This window comes from Cetorhinus maximus, chromosome 8 (assembly GCF_964194155.1).
Source record: "Cetorhinus maximus chromosome 8, sCetMax3.hap1.1, whole genome shotgun sequence".
Taxonomy (NCBI): Eukaryota; Metazoa; Chordata; class Chondrichthyes; order Lamniformes; family Cetorhinidae; genus Cetorhinus; species Cetorhinus maximus.
In genome coordinates, this window is record NC_135886.1 from 130,819,676 (window position 1) to 130,838,576 (window position 18,901).

The 18,901-nt window shown below is 46.4% G+C and overlaps 2 protein-coding genes across 2 annotated transcripts in view; one reads left to right on the top strand and one right to left on the bottom strand.

Annotated features, from left to right (window-relative positions):
- LOC144683992 (A-kinase anchor protein 17B-like) overlaps positions 1-3,215 on the top strand; it is a 37,116-nt gene extending 33,901 nt beyond the window's left edge. The window contains exon 6 of the mRNA XM_078547653.1: positions 1,194-3,215. Within this exon, the coding sequence (XP_078403779.1) occupies positions 1,194-1,240 (47 nt within the window). The 3' untranslated portion in view covers positions 1,241-3,215. The remainder of the gene's footprint in view (positions 1-1,193) is intronic.
- Positions 2,207-18,182, bottom strand: LOC144683996 (membrane-associated progesterone receptor component 1-like). Its single transcript, XM_078547660.1, has 3 exons — positions 17,733-18,182; positions 5,810-5,965; positions 2,207-3,477 (listed from the first exon to the last, which is right to left on the bottom strand). Exons 1-3 carry the CDS (start codon positions 18,028-18,030, stop codon positions 3,365-3,367), a joined length of 567 nt encoding a protein of 188 aa, XP_078403786.1. The 5' UTR covers positions 18,031-18,182; the 3' UTR covers positions 2,207-3,364.
- Between the last annotated feature and the right edge of the window lie 719 nt (positions 18,183-18,901).

Genomic DNA, 18,901 nt, shown 5'->3' on the forward strand with positions numbered 1-18,901 from the left:
CACTGTCCAGCTGAGATTGGAAGTTTCATTTTACTGTGAAGGTGCCGTTTTCCATATGCAACAGAGTCATCATCATTAACCTGTATTCAATAAATCTTCAAAAAAAATTCTTGTGCTTCTCTAGTTCAGTGAGACTTGGTTGCTGTCCCATTTATCCAAATGTAGCCAAAACATCTCCTGTCATGGCTTTTCATTATATCCTCATACGTTACCTTGAGGATCTACCCTTTACTATCATCAAACAACAGGTCAGCTTCCACACATGGGCACATGACAACCAGCTTAATTTCCCCTGACTTCTCGATTGCCTTTGCATTGAGAGTTTTGCTAACATCCAGTCATGAATGAATCTTGCTCCTATTGCAACATCACGAATGCTGAAAATACTTTTGCAACCATCACAAATTTCACTTGATTCCATTTCCACTCAGGTTGAACCCGACTTTGGAATTCTTTCAATCAAACCTTGTATCCTCTCGAACACAAAGACCACATACTTCCATTTGTGCAACTTATTACCTGCCTGTTTGCACCCCAGTTCTTGCTATACACCCCCCACCATCATGCTGAAACCCTCATACAATCCACTGTCTACTTCAGTGTTCTCCTTGCCATCGTCCACACTTCTCCAGTTTGTCCAAATCTCTGTTGCATGCAGCATGCAGTTATAATTTTTCGATTCACAGTAACTAGAAAACATTTATTGAGGTGGTGATGAGCCTATCATAGCAATTGTTCTGCAGCTGAGTGACTTGTTGAGCCACTTCAGAGGGCATTCAGATCCAGCAGAGGCCTTTAACATCAATTTCCAGCTATTTCCTATAAAGCTATGGAGTTGAGTGGGTGGGGTAGGGTCGGGAAGGCAGGGTGGGGGTAAGGTTAATCAAGAAAAAGGAACAATTTCTTACTGATATTGACCTGTTAGAAGTGGATCCTGAAATTATGAATGCTGTAATGACACATTCATGAAAAATGTCATCACTGGAATGGAGTGCACGTATCCCAGGACACAACCTGCAGTGCCAAATTCTGGAAGGAGATAATCTGAGCCAAGTTCATTAAGCACAGGTTTGAGAGATTTTAAGGACTGTCACTTTCACAACCTGACCCGTGGCGATAAAAGAAAAATGAAGTGGTATTCAAAAAAAGAGAGGTAACAAAACTTTATGGACTTTTTTTTTTACACTTGACAGGAACATTGATTACTGGCCACCCAAACATCACTGATCAACACCTATGATAATCAGACAAGCAAAGAGCATTTAGGGCTTATAATGGAGATGGAACAAGAAAGGAGTGAAAATCCGCATCTAGGTGTTAAGAGTTTCCAAACTGCAAGCAAAGCAAAACAAACAAAATGAGGAGCTTTAACAATATCACAGCTGTTAAGAAAATGGATAGTGCGCTCAATGATGCAAAATGAACAGTCACACCACATGCTGCAAAATTAAATTTTAGCACCAGCTTTCAAGACCGATGTTAAAATATTAGTGCTTCAAGGTAAAATCATGTACTACTTTAAATATACATTTTAGCAGACACTGACTTGCAATTCATTCAAAAATATTAAAAATGTATTTTACTGTTAAAATAGCTTGAGTGTTTTGTAATCAAGGTTACTTATCACAAGAGCACATGTATCCTTTTCCGTAAAGCATTTTTTAGTGAACAAGATTAAAACTGATTTTTCCTGATTGCCCCTTAAAATGTAACCAAGTATTTTATTTAAACCAAATTTCGATACTAAAACAAAAACCGAAGAACATTTGAAGGTGAGGATTTTGAAATCAGCGATAAAACTTTAAACTAAAAGGTCCTTAACCTCACAGTACAAGGTCAGTTAGAAGATGTTTGTTGGGGGGGGTGGGGGTTGTGGGAGGGGTAATAGATGGTGCAGGGAGCTGCAGGTGTCCTTCCCTGAAGGATATTAATGAGTTAGTTGAGTTTCTAAGGCCAATCCTGCAATTTAAGGTTATTATCTGGCACAATGCACCAGTTACCATGGCTCATTGAAAACAATTTCATAACTTGCCTTGGCGGAATTTCAACTCTCAATCTCTGGGTTGCTGGTCCAGTACCATAACCAAGACACTACTGTACCCTTAAGGATATCTACCAACTGTGCCAGAGGAGTCTTGATGAAGAATCACACTTCCTGTAAACTGTACTGCAACAGTTCTCACTTTTACACAATTAAATCAGCATGTTTTGAATTCCAAGTAACGACATTCTTTATTTCAGCAAAAGTAAACACGGATGCCTTTCAGTATCATCTGATGTGTATTTGTACAGATTCAATCATACTTTGTTAGTATGCAACATTTAACCTGGTCAGGCATACATTTACTGCAAACATGGGATTTGAATTTTATTTTTTACAAAGCACATTTCTCTGAAGAGGACACACATCAGCCTTCCACTTGTGTCGGCTGTTGTACAAGGATTATAGAATGACATAGAAACAGGTCACCTTATCCCCACAATTAGAAAAACTACAGAAAAAAACGTTCTGCTTTCTTTTGTTGGTTAACTGCTGGAATGATTTCACATGCATATTAAAACGGTTTGCTTCATAGGCCCATTATTTTAAAGGGAATGTGGTTTTAACTGAGCTTGTTCCACTTATTTCCCGCGAAACACGACCCTCAGAAAGTTATCCTGTTCAGATATTGCTACATACTTCCACTGAGGCACTGCAACTGATAAGAAAGGCTCTGTTGCATTTACACAAGACAAGCAACGTTTGAACAGAATTAACTGCTGACCTTACAGTAACTACACAGCTGTAAACTGGTGCTGCACATTTTTCTGGAACAAAAACACTGCTAGTAGCTCAACTTAAGCCAAATAAAGGTTAACTCAGCGGGAATGTGATTAATACTATTTGCTCGCATGAAAGGTAAACATCAACCCGCACTGGCCAGGTTGAATGGCCTGTTTCCCTGCTGTACCTTCAATGCATTTCTCCAAACTTAATTTCTAGTGTGTAAAGGCCTTTGCCTTCTCCTATTAAAGAAATGAGGGAAAACATTGGTTACGTTTTCAAATTATCCTAACTGAATTGGGTAGCTTGATTATCAGACTAGGCTGCTCTGCCTTGGCTGGGATAAATAGTGTTACATTACAGTTTTACAATATTTACAGCTCAGTGCTGTTTTTAGAATGACATACCTCCCTCCATGCAATTTATTCCACACCCTCACTCAATGCACCACCACAAAACATCTGTCAAAGTGATGAGACTGAACAGTTGCAATAATCATGCCCTCCCCAACCCCACAGAAATCTTACTTCAAAAATTCAATACAAGGTTGTTGTTGCGTGATCAATTCTACAAAAATAGATCTCTTCAAACTGCGGAACTTCATTCCTTTTTCAATTCTTTAGCCTCTTTTCCATCTTTCGTATCTTCTTCATCCGTGTATTCTGTGGGTTCCTCTCCCGGTTTCAGGAGTTTTCCAACATAATAGTACTTCTCTGGAAAAGATTGGGAACGGAGAAAGCAAGCATGACTGTTAAAAGGTCTTTATTCAAATTGACTAAACATTCCAGTCTTAGGAAATGTCCCAAAAAAGGTGCAATTTAAGAGAACTGGGACACATATCTTAGTTCCCACTGCATTGTGCCCCTAAGCAAAAAGAGAAAAGAGCTCACCCTCTATCTCACTCCGTTTCTCTGGTAAATCACTCCATGGCCCATTCACAGCAGCGTGTGTGTTAGAGAAGATAACAACCCCCCCTCTCCAGCTCACAATAAATTCGTTCTACACAGATCAAGTCAAACAAGCTGCATCAAGCCTTCGATCCCAGTAAACCACACCAGCCACAACAAAGACTTGGATTCTCAAAGCATTCCTCCCACAAACATTTTTTAAAATTCAAAGAGAAAAACTCAAGATTGGTAATAATAAAGATAGTGAGAGAACAAAATATTCACTTTACTCATTTAAATCTGACGTGTATTTGTACCAATAGCAAATTCAGCAAAAACAAAACCCATGTTGTAAGAAAAACAGCTGCAGAATTAAGGTGATTTGAATCATGGAGTACTGAGACAGAATAGATAGGAACAGATTGATTATGGAGTGTATAACATGTAGATACAAGAGAACCAAAAAAGGGATGCGAGGCTGTGAAATGCACTACCAGAGTTAGTCATTTTGTTTTCCCAACTTCACTCCTCAGAAGAATGTGAAGGAGTGAAAAGATTTAGTTTTAACAGGTTGCAAAGTGAGTGTTCCTTCCATGGTTGTATCCAGCTTTACACTAACCCATAGGGTGGTTCATTCTTATTGGTGGAAGAGGTTTTAAGGGCTCCCACATGATAAGAACAGCTCATCACACCCAGCAGACAGGGGTATCCCATTGGATGTCAGAGTGGAGGTCCAGTCTTCACTTACCAGGGCTGTCTGGGTGACTACTGAAACCCTGCACCATCTGGCGCAGAGGCAGGAATGCCAGCACTAGTCAAGGCTCACTTTACTAGAGTTAGTGATTGAAGCTGAAACCAAGTCAATATTTAAGGATGTAGTAACTTGAGTGGTTGTAATTGCAATGGGAATCTCAACAGGACCTTGATGATAGAAGGAGAAACCAAGCAACAGAGTTGCTAACACAATATGCTTAAAAAGCTGAAAGGCCAGAGTGTTCATTTCCAAAAATGAATTGGTATTAGTAAAATTAGTTGATATCTAAAACTTGTGTTGTTAGGTTGAGCCTAACAAGTTAAGTAGATTTATCCAATTTACAATGTGCAAGTATAAGTATTTATTGAGAAATATTGAGAACTACATAGCTATATGAAAAGAAAACACACTTTATCTGCTTTGGTATTAGAAGCTGGAAACACTACCAGTCTTCTTTTTCTGAGGATTGCAGAAGAAGCATTAGCTGTTAAAGATGAATGCTCTCATTGCTTCATAATCTCCTCTGTGGTGTAAGGCTCTTTATCTCTTCTGTACAGAGACTTCCATCCTCTAATTGGATTCTGAACTTTAGAGGTTTTACTGGAAGTCTAAGGAGCCCAAGCACAAGTTAAAATTCAGACCATTCTGTGAATGTGGCAATTTCATCACTTGTAGCATTGGTTTTGGTATTTATCCAAGCCAAGTACATAACTCTGCTACATATAAGAACCTAAGAAATAGGAATAGGCCACACAGCACCCTTAAACATTTTCTGCCATTCAATAAGATTATTACTGATCACTGACCTCAACTTCACTTTCCTACACTATCCCCATATCCCTTAAGTATCCAAAAATTTAAACCTTTTGTACATTTGCCTCCTCCACAATGTTAACTATAACATTCATGTCTTCCTCAATAAACAGGGCACAGGCAGGAGAATCAACCAAATGATGTTAAATAAAGTATCACAACTTAGTGACAACTAAAAGAAAACTCAGTTTGTGATGATGAACATTCTCCCATTCCAGGAAAGAAAGCAAATACCAACTGGTAGGAAATCTCTACTGGCAAGATTCTGGAGCATTAAATGTGCAGTTGAACGGTCAAAACCTTTTAAGAGTTGGATCTGCAATCCATAAGGATTCGCAATAGGAAGCTGGCATTTCTCATTAGATTCTATCCGGAGGCATTTGTAAACAAATGAATTTTTTAATACACTGTGGAGTGAGAAAACATTATGCAGAGGTTTTATGGTTGTACAACAGAACAGAGCTTAATTATGTCTGTGGTTCCTCCTCTCTTCTACATTTCCTGGATTTGAAATGAGAGATTAGAGTCCCCTGGCCTAGACAACACAAATGGAGGTTCAGGCTTCCATCACCAAACAATGAGAATACTTACGGGTGAACTGCATCTCCCACTCCTGAAGGCTTTCCAGCTGCATGGCATTGAGATCAGACAAGTCATCGTATTCGTCCTTCAGTGCCTCCTTATCCAGGCAGAATGTAGCAAGGCCTCTTGATGCATCTCTTCCAGCAAAAATGCCATAAGGACCCTCTAGGCAAAAAAAGTAATTTATTAATGCAATTGTTTCCCCTCTCGAACACTTCTTTCTTTATAAAAGGTTCTGTGACACGGGGAAATGGCCTCACAGGAAACATAGGCATAGCCCCATGGCAATTAATTAGAGCATAATTGTACGGATGAGAAACTGTAGGAGTTCTTTTTCAGCCTATAGTTTTTTGTTTAATAAAGAGGAATCAACTAAACAACATGAAATTGAGAATCATAACTGTGAGACAACTGAAAAATTTCAGTTCTTCCAGGAAACAAGGCCATACATGCTTAAACATAAATAATATTTGAGTCAGGTGGATGAAATTTTCTTCTGACATTCAAATTTTCTAATCTCTGGCCTTGAAATTTTGCTGAGATATTAATGTGGAACGGCTAGCATGCCATTGGAAATCCCAGTCCGCTATGGTAACAGAGATGCTAAGTCAGTCCCATTAACCAGACCAATGCCAGAATCTGACAGCACATTTTCAAGTCTTGGGCTTTTACTTTTAACTGTTAATGGTATGTATTTTAAAGATGTTACTTGTAGTGAAGTATCTATTTTGCCATAGTAAGTGGTCACATATGTTGCATTATTGGTTAGGTGATGTGTGGTGTTGTCTATGGCAGAAAACAGTCATTATGAAACAATGTTTTTGTTTGTTTTGTACTTGAATTCTGTCTTCATCTCGCTCTCTGTCTCTTTCACATACTTGTGTCTGTTAGATTTGTTTTCATCCATCATTCTTTGGAAGAATATTATACCATATGAACAATTCTCAGTTATCAGTTTACCTATCAGGCTCTAAATGGGATGGGTTCTGGTTACTGCAATCCCTGTTCCTACTTCCAGCCACCTAACATGGGCACTGCAGAAAGGTCAATCTAACTGCTACAGCCAACCATGCCCCAGTCCACCTATATTTACTTCTTATTTATATATTTACTTTAGATCTTAAACTCCCCCTCCCCCCATCCCCACCCCGTTTCTTTTCCCCCCCTCCGCTTTTTTTTTTCAATAATTTATATAGATTCTTCTTTCCCCACCTATTTCCATTATTTTTAAATCTAAAACTAAAACCTCTAGTCTTTCCACCCCACCCCCACTAGAGCTGTACTTTGAATATCCTGTTTTCCATTCTTAATTAGCACTTTTCTCAGACAAAGACCACCACCTTCAACACCTCTTTGACCCTTTTGTCTGACATCTTTTGATTATCTGCTCATCTCCACAATCATCACACCACACCCTCAATGTGTCTCTTCCACCCCCCCACCCACCTTAAACCAATTTATGTTTCTCCTTTCTTCTAACTATGCTCCAGTTCTGCCGAAGGGCCATGAAGGCTCGAAACGTTAACTGATTTCTTCTCCGCCGATGCTGCCAGACTTGCTGAGTTTTTCCAGGTAATTCTGTTTTTGTTTTATATTTACTTCTGGTTGCTTGTCAGGAAAATGGGTTGTGGGTGGGGAGAGGAAGGGAAGAAGAACAGGAACAGGTATGGCAAGAAATAAAAAAGATTGGAGATGATCTTCCAAGGAGCAATAGCAAAGTACTAAATGCCAGTGTAGCCCAATCAATGATCAAGTAGTCAGGAAGGTACCAGGTTGCATCAGTACCAAGTCACACAACAGCTGAGCAAATCAGGCCTCAAAGAGCATCAGTACTTGGAGGGGAGGCAAGATTTTAAGTTGACAGAGCAGCTAATCCATTCCGAGGTGAAGAACGTGAAACACGAGAAATAGAAAGCTTAAAATAAAACTAAACAATCACATGGAAAGAATGGTTGGAAAGTACAGGCATAAAATAATGGAGGAGTCTAACTGGCCGACAGTATCATGTGCTGAGCATGGACCAATCAGCAACACAACAGGAACTGTACGGGAGCACATTTACAGAAACATTGTGGTCATTGAATTGTTGCAGCACAGAAGAAAGCCATTCACCCATCATGTTCATGCTGGCTCTCCTAAGGAGTAATTCACATACTGCCACTTCCCTGTTCTCTCCCCACATCCCTGCACATTCCTCCTTTCCAGATATTTAGAAGAATGTATGGCACAGGAGGCCACTCTGCCCATCATGTCTGCACCAGCTGAAAAACAAGCCCCTAAACCTAATCCCATTTTCCAGCACTTGTTCCATAGCCCTGGCGGTTTCGGGACTTACTGCCCTTCATTTGTTCCCCATAGAAAACATTCTCTTCCAAGGAAACAAAAGCAATTCAGCTTGACGCAGTTTGAGGTGCTGAGCTGTAACAGATAGTCTAACATTACTTAAAATGCACAGCCACTTTTGATGGAGCTCTGTGCATTGAGGGTTGGGAGCTCCTGCTTGTAAAGCTTCGACACTTAACATTAAGCATCAACAGCAGGCAGAAAGCAGCAGACATGCCTGCTGTGAGCCAGACCACTCCATTCCACCCACTCCTCCCTCTACCAAGGAGGGTTTTTCAGCTCCTTATCAGTGATTGCTCTAGCTAAATGTGAAAAATCAATTGACAGGGGAGGGGAAATTATGTTCTTGAGAGAAAAAAAACAAGCTTTCCTGATTATCAGCGGGTGGATTTTGCATTAAATAGCCTTATCTTCAACCCTTAGTCTTTGCTGGGTCTCAGCTGGGTCAGTCTTGAGGATACAACTAAATAGTCATTTGGTAGCACAGAACATGTATTGCTGAAAAAAAGAGACATGCTGTTGGAGCTTTTTGTTTTGCACTCATCAGGACAGTTCACAAGAATTCCAATTGTAAAGGGAACAACAATTTATACTGCATGAGAAGAGAGTGCTGATTGGCTGGCAAGTGGACCCTGATTGGTAGAGGAGTTGCCATGGAGAATGCACCAGGGAATGGCTGCCGCCCAACCTTTAGGTTAGTTGAAAATGGCACAATGCATGGACATGCTCCTTCTGTTCTGCAAAGGACAGGGCCCTGTGTGTGAAACAAAAACAAAAATACCTGGAAAAACTCAGCAGGTCTGACAGCATCTGCGGAGAGGAACAAAGTTAACGTTTCGAGTCCGTATGACTCTTCAACAGAACTAAGGAAAAATATAAAAGAGGTGAAATATAAACTGGTTTAATGGGGGGGGTGGGACAAGTAGAGCTGGATAGAGGGCCAATGATAGGTGGAGATAACCAAAAGATGTCATAGACAAAAGGACAAAGAGGTGTTGAAGCTGGTGATATTATCTAAGGAATGTGATAATAAAGGTACAGATAGCCCTAGTGGGGGTGGGGTGGGGGGAAGGGATCGAAATAGGCTAAAAGGCAAAGATAAAACAATGGATGGAAATACACTTAAAAATAATGGAAATAGGTGGGAAAAGAAAAATCTATATAAATTATTGGAAAAAAGAGGGATCGGAAAGGGGGTGGGGATGGAGGAGAGAGTTCATGATCTAAAATTGTTGAACTCAATATTCAGTCCGGAAGGCTGTAAAATGCCTAGTCGGAAGATGAGGTGCTGTTCCTCCAGTTTGCGTTGAGCTTCACTGGAACAATGCAGCAGGCCAAGGATGGACATGTGGGCATGAGAGCAGGGTGGAGTGTTGAAATGGCAAGCGACAGGGAGGTCTGGGTCATGCTTGTGGACAGACCGAAGGTGTTCCGCAAAGCGGTCACCCAGTCTGCGTTTGGTCTCTCCAATGTAGAGGAAACCGCATTGGGAGCAGCGAATGCAGTAGACTAAACTGAGGAAAGTGCAAGTGAAATGCTGCTTCACTTGAAAGGAGTGTTTGGGCCCTTGGACAGTGAGGAGAGGGGAATTAAAGGGGCAGGTGTTGCACCTTCTGCGGTTGCATGGGAAGGTGCCGTGGGAGGAGGTCAAGATGTAGGGGGTGATGGAGGAGTGGACCAGGGTTTCCCGGAGGGAACGATCCCTGCGGAATGCCGCCAGGAGGGTTGAAGGGAAGATGTGTTTGGTGGTGGCATCATGCTGGAGTTGGCGGAAATGGTGGAGGATGATCCTTTGAATGCGGAGGCTGGTGGGATGATAAGTGAGGACAAGGGGGACCCTATCATGGTTCTGGGAGGGAGAGGAAGGTGCGAGGGCGGATGCGCGGGAGATGGGCCGGACACGGTTGAAGGCCCTGTCAACCACCGTGGGTGGAAAACCTCTACATTGGAGAGATCAAACGTAGACTGGGTGACTGCTTTGCGGAACACCTTCGGTCTGTCCGCAAGCATGACCCAGACCTCCCTGTCGCTTGCCATTTCAACACTCCACCCTGCTCTCATGCCCACATGTCCTTCCTTGGCCTGCTGCATTGTTCCAGTGAAGCTCAACGCAAACTGGAGGAACAGCACCTCATCTTCCGACTAGGCACTTTACAGCCTCCCAGACTGAATATTGAGTTCAACAATTTTAGATCTTGAACTCTCTCCTCCATCCCCACCCCCTTTCTTCCAATAATTTATATAGATTTTTCTTTTCCCACCTATTTCCATTATTTTTAAGTGTATTTCCATCCATTGTTTTATCTTTGCCTTTTAGCCTATTTCGATCCCTTCCCCCCACCCCACCCCCACTAGGGCTATCTGTACCTTTATTATCACATTCCTTAGATAATATCACCAGCTTCAACACCTCTTTGTCCTTTTGTCTATAATATCTTTTGATTATCTCCACCTATCACTGGCCCTCTATCCAGCTCCACTTGTCCCACCCCCCATTAAACCAGTTTATATTTCACCTCTTTTCTATTTTTCCTTAGTTCTGTTGAAGAGTCATACGGGCTCCAAACGTTAACTTTGTTCCTCTCCGCAGATGCTGTCAGATCTGCTGAGTTTTTCCAGGTATTTTTGTTTTTGTTTTGGATTTCCAGCATCCGCAGTTTTTTGCTTTTATCCGTGTGTGTGAATATATGTAGCTTGTAGCATACATAAATGAGCCACACTGTGAATCCGACTGATAATCAAATTGATTTTGTGTAATTCTGAGCACAATCAGGATTGTCCAATCACAGAATCACATCTAATGTTGGACACCATGTTGTGAGTTTTGCGAGCATGGGCTGGTTGGGTATGATGTTGTGCCAGGTATGTAGGCTGTACATCCCAACAACTGGATTTCATGTATAACAATGCATGGGTTTATCCAGTTACCGTATTAACCCACCTCCAGGTGTTACAGAAAGAAAAGCTGGGCAAACACAAGAGTTTTATCTTCAAACATTACCGCATTTCCTCTGCCATCATCTTGTGCATTTTCCAATAGCCAGCACTAAAGCAGTACTGACAGAGGAAAGAAACGGATAGCGTGCTCCCCTCCAAGTGGACAGAGGAGCAGATGGAGAAGTAGTATTTAAAGAAATTCCTAACATGATCTCAAACCATGAGGAGTACGCCCCCAGAAGGGAATGTTACTGAATTTTAGTGGGGTTAATCAGAAAGGTTAAAAGGAAATGCCGCCAGTTACAAAAACTGAAACGCCACAAGAAAGTCTACCAGGATGAGATGGAGGGGATAACGGATGTTCCTTACAGAATAGCCTGTGCTTACTGTGCAGTTCAAGGCAATGACACAACTCAGTCCAAGGCGACTTTGCTAGATCTGATGTAGCAAGACCGGCTATATTAGGTCCTACTTTTAGATCTAACCAATTTAATCTTTTACATGCTAAAACATGTTGGGTTTGCTAAGCTGGATGACTGATTACTCTAGCTAACATCACAGTAAATTTTACAAGTGCAACCGTTCGCCACACCTCAATACCTGAAGTTATATCCAAGCAGATTTAGGCATACCAACGTACCAGATTAAATAAAGATGCCAGTCTGTCTAATTTATTTCAGCTATAGGTGGATCAAAATACTTAATTACCATATGTACGTAAGAAAAAGATAGAGAACTGAAACACCATGAAATTACATGATAAACAACCATGCTGGCAGACTCCATATTGCAACCAACTGAATTTATTTTGAATAGTGTGTACAGGTCAGAGCCCATTTTTAGCCATTAGCTGCAGCACTTGAACAATTCAAACAGATCCTCAGACTAGCACACAGAACCAGACGAAGTAAAACTGTTAAACAAGGGGAACAAAGCTATCAGCATTTGCTGATCAGAGAATTGTTCCTCAAGGAAGTACGGCCAGGGAAATCCATTGGCCTACACCAAGATTACTTTCAAGCACTGCCATGTGTATTTTTGGTACCGGTGATGGCCCGTACACAGATGCTTATCAGGAATTGCGAGCCTACTGGCTCAGTGATGCATTCCTCTTCACAACAGCTGATGATCAAAGGTCATCTGACATTTTGTAACGATCGTATCCAAAGCTTACTGGTTTGAATGAGAATCTGAAGCAAATAGTCAAAGTCCTGTTAGAAAGAATGTACTAAGGTCATATACCAATCACTAACTCTCATATTTCTACCGTTAAATTTGGTTATCCAAAAGAATTCCAAACATCCTGATAAAAATGTAGTAACTGTCCCTGTCACCTTCATTTCCACATACTTCCCAAGTACTCTTGAATAACTAATGTCTGCTTTTAAAAGGTCAATGAGAGACATAAACAGCAGGCCCTGCTTTGGAATAAAGCTAGGGTCTAAATGCCAAAATTACACAAACAGGTACAAGAGCTGGGGGGGGGGTAAACAAACCACTGCTGAAGTAACAGTGTATACACTAACATTTGCAAAGATTAGCTGTGATCACTGATTATTTGGGAGAGTTTGCAATGAGTAATCAGTAACGCAACCAGTATTTCATAAGCTGTTCACAAACAAGGCCAGACAGTTTTAAAATTATTCCTTCCAAATTTAGATCTACCAAACAGTACAGGTTGAAACAGAGAGGGAATGTGAGTGCTCCAATGTCCATCGGGGATCTGTTGAATGGACAGCATACTAATTTAAACAAAATTAAGTTGCAAACAGGAAGAAATGTGCTCCAACACCCTGAACATGAATGCAAAGAAAGGCCCACAGCCACTACTCCAAACAATGATTTCTAACTCTTGCTGAGTAAAATTAATTTTTGAAGAGCTTGAGGAAAGTCACAAAAAACCAGTTTTTTTCCACCATTCAACCCCAGCAGCATACTTTCACCGTAGTCCTTAATCTCTTCTTTCTCCCCCCACATTAACCCAAGAACTCCACCCAATTATTTTTAAACCCATTTACAAGGTTTGGGGAGGGGGGCGGTGGGTGGGGCTTCCTGGTAATTTTTTTCTACAAGTCTATTCTCCCAGCTTTCTTAACCTTTCCTAATTTTCAACGAGCCCCACCTCTTACTTGCTATAATCAACTTTGTCAATCCCTTTCATACAGGAATTTTTCACAGCGAGCAACATCTCGAGATGCTGAGTCAAGCTGCAATGCTAGAACTCCCAGTCCTCTGGCAGGATTGCACTGTAACCAGCTGCTTACAATGCAGCACTGCCTAGAAGCTAACTCCAGGATGGTACACAAGATGAGGCGGTGGGGGCAGGGTGGGGGAGATGCAGACAAAAAACTATTCAAACTATAAGAGACCAAACAAAGAACTGGCTTGATTATATGTGGGGAACAGTAAGAAAATGATAGCACGTACAAACGCTAGGATGTAGTGTGCTAGTTCTGGTAACAATCTTTGCTACACAACATTTCTGCCATCACACTGAGAAAGAGGCAAGCAATCTGCGCAATTGTGTACATCACAACAATCTTTTTCTAGTCTGTGTCATGAAACTGGCTTACCTTTCGCACAGGGTGGGGCGCGTTTCCTAAGTGGAGGCCAAGGACTGTGATCCCTGTCAAGCCATAAGTTTTAGTCCATGCGCAGTGTGCGGCAGGACGTATGGCTGTGCATGCTTTGCCCTGGTTTCTCCTCTTGTGGTTGAAGGGCTTGCCAATCCAGACAGCAGCATGCCTGCACGGAAAACCTGATCACGATGCCCAGTATGGCGTTGCAAAAAGTGGGAGTCCCAAGACGCAGGGAGGAACCACTGGGGAATGCCCACAGAGAAGAAGAAAACCACCGGGGAAGGACCCAAAAGAAGATCCAGGCAGCGAAAGAAATGCTGTGTGCTCGCTCCATACAAGTAGGGTTCACAGAAGCCCTAGAGAACTGAAAAGGCAGAAGATCCATTGACTCTGTGCTGCAGGCCAATGGGGCAAAGGCAACTAGCTGCGTTCTGCTTGGTGTAGCTGAAGAGCTGGAACCGAGCTCGTGAGGAGGTGCTGGAGTGCAGCTTCAGGAAGCCAGGTGAAGTAATCTCAGGAGAAGAGATAAAACCAGGTGAGCAGTCATTGTGAGGCAGCGACTCAAGTTGGAGTGACTTTTGGAGGGATTTCAGAGGCTAGATCCTCAAGAGTGAAGGCTTGAAATCCCTCACAAGGGAATCAGAGTTTTAACAAGATTATGTAACTCAGTGGACACTGACGTCTGGGTGGCTTGCTGAGAAATCCGTGGGATTGATCTTGGTTACAAATGGCATTTATAGTGCAGTATAGTGTGTTTGGCCAAGGTGTGCCTGTTAATTCACATGTACCTCGTGTTAATTTTAAATATAGCAGCATAAGGTAGATATTGTATATAGTTTTACTTTGCTGAATTCGTATTGTAAAGTTTATTCTGGTTTGTGTCAAACTGTGGAATTTTGAGCCTTTATTCTCTTAGTAAGTACCTGGGATCTCAAACTTTGTCTAAAAAATGTTACTGGTTCCTAACCGAATCATACCGAAATTTGGGGGTCTGATCCATGTTCATAAGTATTTCTGAAGGGGAGATGGGAAAATAACAGGCAGAACAAAAGATTGACAGGCAGAAAATCAGTTTATTCAGTAAGGCTGCTCCAACCATGATGGTCTAAGCATCATGACTAAACACTTCTTAGTTCCACCACTTGCAACCCCCAAGCCTCCCCCATGTAATCTGAAAGTGTGGTAAGAGCTGTAAAGGCTGTTAAATGTTTCTCAAGTTTACAAACAGCCCCGCAATCACGTGTGCACTGTTGGCAAACCTTGAAAATGTCTTGCAAACAAATATTAACTCCTTAAAAAAAATTTGCATTTATATTCAACACTTTTCACCTCAGGATGTCTCAAATGTGCTTTACAGCCAATGAAGTACTTTTGAAGAGGCTGCTGTTGTAATTTAGGAAACGTGGCAGCCAATTTGTACACAACCAAACCCCATGAACAATTTGAAAATGACCAGATCATCTGTTTTTACATTCACCTGAGAGCACAGACGTGTTCCCCATTACCTCACCCAAATCTGAATTATAAATTAACATCAAGTTATAATACACACTGGCAAGATAAAACTACCACTTAGAATGGAAAATATTAATCATATCTAAAACCTATCACAAGGGTGCAGTGGAGAGAAGGGGCATGGACAAAGAAGTGGGGCAGAGAGAAGAGCAGGAGCAGAGGGCAGAGCAATAGGGGCAGGAACAGAAGAGGGCATGGGGGTAGAGCAAGCATGGGGGTAGAGCAACATGGCAGGAGGCAGAATGGACAGGCTGAGGCAGGGAGAAAGGCAGGGGGAAGGAGCAGCAGAGGTGGCGGCAGAGGGTGAGGTGGAGAGGAGGGCGGGGCGGCAGAGGGCGGGGGGGAGGGCAGGGCGGCGGAGGGCAAATGGATAGGGTGGGGTGGGAAGAGGGCGGCAGAGCAGGGGGGCAGCAGAGGGCATGGGGAGGGCAGGGGGGCAGCAGAGGGCATGGGGAGGGCAGGGGGGCAGCAGAGGGCATGGGGGCAGCAGAGGGCATGGGGGCAGCAGAGGGCATGGGGGCAGCAGAGGGCATGGGGGCAGCAGAGGGCATGGGGGCAGCAGAGGGCATGGGGGCAGCAGAGGGCATGGGGAGGGCAGGGGGCAGCAGAGGGCATGGGGAGGGCAGGGGGCAGCAGAGGGCATGGGGAGGGCAGGGGGGCAGCAGAGGGCATGGGGAGGGCAGGGGGCAGCAGAGGGCATGGGGAGGGCAGGGGGCAGCAGAGGGCATGGGGAGGGCAGGGCAGCAGAGGACATGGGGAGGGCAGGGGGGCAGCAGAGGGCATGGGGAGGGCAGGGGGCAGCAGAGGGCATGGGGAGGGCAGGGGCAGCAGAGGGCATGGGGAGGGCAGGGGGGCAGCAGAGGGCATGGGGAGGGCAGGGGGCAGCAGAGGGCATGGGGAGGGCAGGGGGGCAGCAGAGGGCATGGGGAGGGCAGGGGGGCAGCAGAGGGCATGGGGAGGGCAGGGGGGCAGCAGAGGGCTTGGGGAGGGCAGGGGGCAGCAGAGGGCATGGGGCAGCAGAGGGCATGGGGAGGGCAGGGGGCAGCAGAGGGCATGGGGAGGGCAGGGGGGCAGCAGAGGGCATGGGGAGGGCAGGGGGGCAGCAGAGGGCATGGGGAGGGCAGGGGGCAGCAGAGGGCATGGGGAGGGCAGGGGGCAGCAGAGGGCATGGGGAGGGCAGGGGGCAGCAGAGGGCATGGGGAGGGCAGGGCAGCAGAGGGCATGGGGAGGGCAGGGCAGCAGAGGGCATGGGGAAGGCAGGGCAGCAGAGGGCATGGGGAGGGCAGGGCAGCAGAGGGCATGGGGAGGGCAGGGCAGCAGAGGGCATGGGGAGGGCAGGGCAGCAGAGGGCATGGGGAGGGCAGGGCAGCAGAGGGCATGGGGAGGGCAGGGCAGCAGAGGGCATGGGGAGGGCAGGGCAGCAGAGGGCATGGGGAGGGCAGGGCAGCAGAGGGCATGGGGAGGGCAGGGCAGCAGAGGGCATGGGGAGGGCAGGGCAGCAGAGGGCATGGGGAGGGCAGGGCAGCAGAGGGCATGGGGAGGGCAGGGCAGCAGAGGGCATGGGGAGGGCAGGGCAGCAGAGGGCATGGGGAGGGCAGGGCAGCAGAGGGCATGGGGAGGGCAGGGCAGCAGAGGGCATGGGGAGGGCAGAGCAGCAGAGGGCATGGGGAGGGCAGGGCAGCAGAGGGCATGGGGAGGGCAGGGCAGCAGAGGGCATGGGGAGGGCAGGGCAGCAGAGGGCATGGGGAGGGCAGGGCAGCAGAGGGCATGGGGAGGGCAGGGCAGCAGAGGGCATGGGGAGGGCAGGGCAGCAGAGGGCACGGGGAGGGCAGGGCAGCAGAGGGCACGGGGAGGGCAGGGCAGCAGAGGGCATGGGGAGGGCAGGGCAGCAGAGGGCATGGGGAGGGCAGGGCAGCAGAGGGCATGGGGAGGGCAGGGCAGCAGAGGGCATGGGGAGGGCAGGGCAGCAGAGGGCATGGGAGAGTGGGGGCAGGTGGATACGGTGGGGTGGGAAGAGGGCAGTAGAGGGTGGTGGGGGGAGGGCAGGGCGGCAGAGGGCAGGGGAGCAGACCGTCGGGGGGGGGGGGGGGGGATAGGCAGGTGGACAGGGTGGGGTGGGAAGAGGGCGGTAGTGGGAGGGGAGGGCGGCACAGGGCGGCGGGGGGAGGGGAGGGCGGCGGGGGGAGGGGAGGGCGGCACAGGGCGGCGGGGGGAGGGGAGGGCGACACAGGGCGGCGGGGGGAGGGCAGGGCGGTGCGGCGGGGGGAGGGCAGGGCGGTGTGGTGGGGGAGGGGGGGGCAGGCGGACAGGGTGGGGTGGGAAGAGGGCGGTAGTGGGAGGGGAGGGCGGCACAGGGCGGCGGGGGGAGGGGAGGGCGGCACAGGGCGGCGGGGGGAGGGGAGGGCGGCACAGGGCGGCGGGGGGAGGGGAGGGCGGCACAGGGCGGCGGGGGGGAGGGCAGGGCGGTGTGGTTGGGGGGGGGGGGGGGCAGGCGGACAGGGTGGGGTGGGAAGAAAGCGACAAATTTTCACAATGTCCGCAGTCAATTGTCTCCGTACCGTGTCCGTAGAATTTCTTCCCTTTGGTGACATCAAAGACTTTGCCATTGACGGCGATGAGGATCCGCGGGTTTACTTCGCCGTCATATTCCCGCATCTCGGTCGGGGTGAAGTCCCTCCGGAGTCGCGGCAGATCCTCTTGGCGATCCGCGGGTTCGGCCTCAGGCGGCCGTTCCCCCCGCACGATCTTGTAGAGGAGGAATAGGCAGAGGAAAAGGAGGCTGACGTTCAGCGGGCTGGTGAAGATTTCTTGCAAAACTCCGGGCCCAACCGAACTCTGCACTGTTTCCTCCGCCATCTTAGAGCCACTGGTCTGAACGGGAAACAGAGAAACGCACCCCCTATCCTGGAGGACCAGTAGTTGCACCCTTCCCTATTCTGGCGGACCTGTAACCCCACCTCCTATCCTGGAGGACCAGTAACCGCATCCCTTATCCTGGAGGACCAGTAACTGCGCCCCCTATCCTGGAGGACCAGTAACTCCATCCACTCTCCCGGAGGACCAGTAATCGCACCCCTATCCTGGAGGACCAGTTACTGCGCCCCCTATCCTGGAGGACCAGTAATCGCACCCCCCCTGCTCTGGCGCACCAGTAAACCCGCCTACTATTTGGAGGAGCAGTAACTGCGTCCTGGAGGACCAGTAACCCCACCACATACCCTGGAGGGCCAGTAACCGCGCACCTGGCCAGGAGAGCCAGTAAGGGCTCCCCCTACCCTGGAGGATCAGTAACCGCGCCCTCTTGCCTGGATGAGCAATATCACTCTAGATATAAGAACAAAAAGCTAAAAGCTACTGCGGATGCTGGAAATCCAAAACAAAAACAGAATTACCTGGAAAAACTCAGCAGGTCTGGCAGCATCGGCGGAGAAGAAAACAGTTGACGTTTCGAGTCCTCATGACCCTTCGGCAGAACTGAAGTATAGTTAGGAGAGAGGTGAAATATAAGCTGGTCTAAGGTGGGGGGCGGGGGGAGAGAGAAGTTGAGGGTGGGGTGGTTGTAGGGATAAGCAAGCAGTGATAGGAGCAGATAATCAAAAGATGTCACAGACAAAAGGATCAAAGAGGTGTTGAAGGTGGTGATATTATCTAAGAAAAGTGCTAATTAAGAATGGATGGCAGGACACTCAAGGTACAGCTCTAGTGGGGGTGGGGTGGAAAGACTGAC